The following is a 1,173-nucleotide window of genomic DNA, read 5'->3' as shown; positions in this document are numbered from 1 at the left end:
CTATGGGGGCCCCCTAGGGGGCCCCCATAGGCCAATTGGGGGGGCCCTTTAACAAATTAGAAAATTGAAATTGTTTCCAATTTGAAATTGTTTCAAAGTTGAAATTGTTTTTAATTTAAAATTGTTTTAAACAGCAGCAGCAACAGAGAAAATAAAAGCATTTGAAGAAGCAGAAAGAGGTGAAAAAGAAAAACTCGAAAAGAACAAAAGGTGGCCCAAGAGAGTTATAGAAAGAAAACAAAAAGGAAAACAAAAAATAAAAAGACAAAACGGGTTTTTTAAAAGTCCAAAAACGGGAAAAAAAGAATTCAAAAAAGACCCAAAAAGGGGCCTGGAAAAAGAAAAAGAAAAGGAGGCAAATGGCCCTTGTGAAAGGAGAAAAGAAATAAAAAAGAAAAAAAGAAAAAAGGAAAAAAGAATTTCACCAAACGCATGCGCTCCTCCGCCTCCCACAACTCCAAATTGTAAAACTTCTTGTGCGGCAAAGAGGCCGTGTTGAAGTCCTCTGCAAAGTCGCTAAACAACTTCTTCTCCTCCTACACAAGCCACAAACCCTAAACCCTAAACCCTACACCCTAAACCCTAAACCCTAAACCCTCAGCCCGCCGCACAACACTCAAAGGCCCGCACTCGAAGCGGCCGGGGGACCCGCGGACCCGCAAAGGACCCAAAGTACCCTCGGGGGCCCCTAAGGGGCCCCCAGGGACCCTCCAAGGGGCCCCCAAGGGGCCCCTTGGAGGGCCCTTTGGGGCCTCTTGGGGGCCCCTTGGGGGCCCCAAAAGGGCTTCCTAGGGGCCCCCTACGGGCCCAAAAAGAGCCCCCCAGGAGTCCCAAAAGGGGCCCCCAGGGGCCCCCAGGGGCCCCCCAGGGGCCCCCTGGGCCACCCTCAAGGCCTCCTGGGGCCCCCTGGGGCCCCCCGGGGGCCCCCAGGGGCCCCCGGGGGCCCCTTGTGGGGTTTAGCGTACCCAGTTGGAAAGAGTTTCGATGTTTTTGTCTTTGACCTCCAAAAGCCACAAAGTGAACTCTGGCCTTTTTTTCCACAAGTCCGTTTCGTGGATAATTCCGTAGCGGCCCCAGCGGTGGCCCACGGCCCCGAACGCTGCGCCTGGACAAAAACCCTAAACCCTAAACCCTAAACCCGAAACCCTAAACCCTAAACCCTAAACCCTAAAC

The 1,173-nt window shown here is 52.0% G+C and overlaps 1 protein-coding gene across 1 annotated transcript; it reads right to left on the bottom strand.

Moving 5' to 3' along the window:
* Positions 1-308: 308 nt before the first annotated feature.
* ETH_00037890 (uncharacterized protein) lies at positions 309-1,105 on the bottom strand (the record flags this gene model as incomplete). Its single annotated transcript, XM_013376092.1, has 2 exons — positions 309-536; positions 966-1,105. Coding segments are annotated over 2 exons (368 nt in total), but the record flags the coding sequence as incomplete, so codon positions are not given.
* Positions 1,106-1,173: the final 68 nt, after the last annotated feature.

The sequence above is a fragment of the Eimeria tenella genome, genomic scaffold (genome assembly GCF_000499545.2).
Source record: "Eimeria tenella Houghton genomic scaffold, Eth_scaff3120, whole genome shotgun sequence".
Lineage (NCBI taxonomy): Eukaryota > Apicomplexa > Conoidasida > Eucoccidiorida > Eimeriidae > Eimeria > Eimeria tenella.
The sequence above is the reverse complement of the archived record's forward strand: the minus strand, read 5'-3'. Positions and strand labels throughout refer to the sequence as shown.